Source organism: Gavialis gangeticus, unplaced genomic scaffold (genome assembly GCF_001723915.1).
Source record: "Gavialis gangeticus isolate Ggan-Ray unplaced genomic scaffold, GavGan_comp1, whole genome shotgun sequence".
NCBI lineage: Eukaryota > Metazoa > Chordata > Crocodylia > Gavialidae > Gavialis > Gavialis gangeticus.
In genome coordinates, this window is record NW_017729034.1 from 27,890,309 (window position 1) to 27,891,558 (window position 1,250).

The 1,250-nt window shown below is 35.8% G+C and overlaps 1 protein-coding gene across 1 annotated transcript in view; it reads right to left on the minus strand.

The window, feature by feature from the left end:
- The window catches only part of DNAH8 (dynein axonemal heavy chain 8), a 397,167-nt gene that overhangs the window by 178,555 nt on the left and 217,362 nt on the right, over positions 1-1,250 (minus strand). The window contains exon 56 of the mRNA XM_019526702.1: positions 76-198. Within this exon, the coding sequence (XP_019382247.1) occupies positions 76-198 (123 nt within the window). The remainder of the gene's footprint in view (positions 1-75; positions 199-1,250) is intronic.

Below are 1,250 nucleotides of genomic sequence, written 5' to 3' on the forward strand. Positions count from 1 at the left end.
ACACAAATAATTAAATCTGAAGTTACTTTAGAATATATTTAGTAATATATTAAAATATTAAATTTTGAATGATACCTGATCACCCCATTCATTGATAATTGGCATATTAATATCATCAACAAATACAGTCATTTTTCTGCCTCCTGGTGGTCCATAAGTACTACCCATGCGTTTGTCCACATAACTCTCTATCGTCCTCTATAAAAAAAGGGTTCTCATTTAGTGTCTATTCTGTGAAAATAATTTTAAAATATTTTGTATATACTTCTATTTATTTTGCACTCTACTTCTTGTTCCCTTGCGATAAATGAAATTTTCTACCAGATCATTTTCTTTTGTTAACAGCTTCTCTCCCAATTCTTCATGAATGGACTCTGCCTATTCCTGTTATTATTAGTGGATTCAGGATTAAGTCCTGAAGTTAATTTCAGCCAGCAGATCAGTTCTTCTAAAGTTGAAGAAACAACTACAGCAAATTATTAGCAATAAACCCACAGTTAACGATAAGTTGTATGACTTTTTAGAATAAACAGGTTGTTAAATGACTGAAATGTAATTCATTACAAACTACCACAGCTGGCAGGATGAAATAAGAAGCAGTTAAAAGGAAGACAATTATCAGATAACACTTTGACAACTGACAATTTAGTAAAGTAGGCCAAGTTTTATTGGTCAAGGCAGTAGAAACTTTAATGCTAGTCTCCTTACTTATTTCACATGCATTTTCACAGACCTGCATTTTGTATATTGGCTTCTATTCTATGCAGGAGAGCATACAACACACCAGCAAACGCCCTGTGCCTGAAGAAGGATGTTTCTGCCGAAAAGCTTGCAAAGAATATTTTTTCCAACTATTTAGCTGTTCTAGTAAAAGATACTACATTTACCCAAAGAACCGTGTCTGCCTAGTCTCCTTACCCAGCACAGAATTAGAACTATCGTCTTTTCTTCTTCTCACATTATCTTCTGGGTGAGTCTTCCAAAATGTGGGAGAGGTGAGCAAGCCTTCTGGCTATCTGTTTGAGACAGCAGCCATTGCCAGTAACATGAAAGTTGTTTTTCTGGTGAAATAATCTGGTCATTGTGTGCAAATGAAACTGGCAAATTGATGCTTGTTGGGAGGTCAAATGTATGAGAAGTCATAAGGGTATTTAGGATCAAATCCTATATCACCATGACACACCTTGGTAGCACTTACATATGTAACCCAGGCGGTACTCCAAGAGGTACCGCCTCTCCAATTGAAGGGA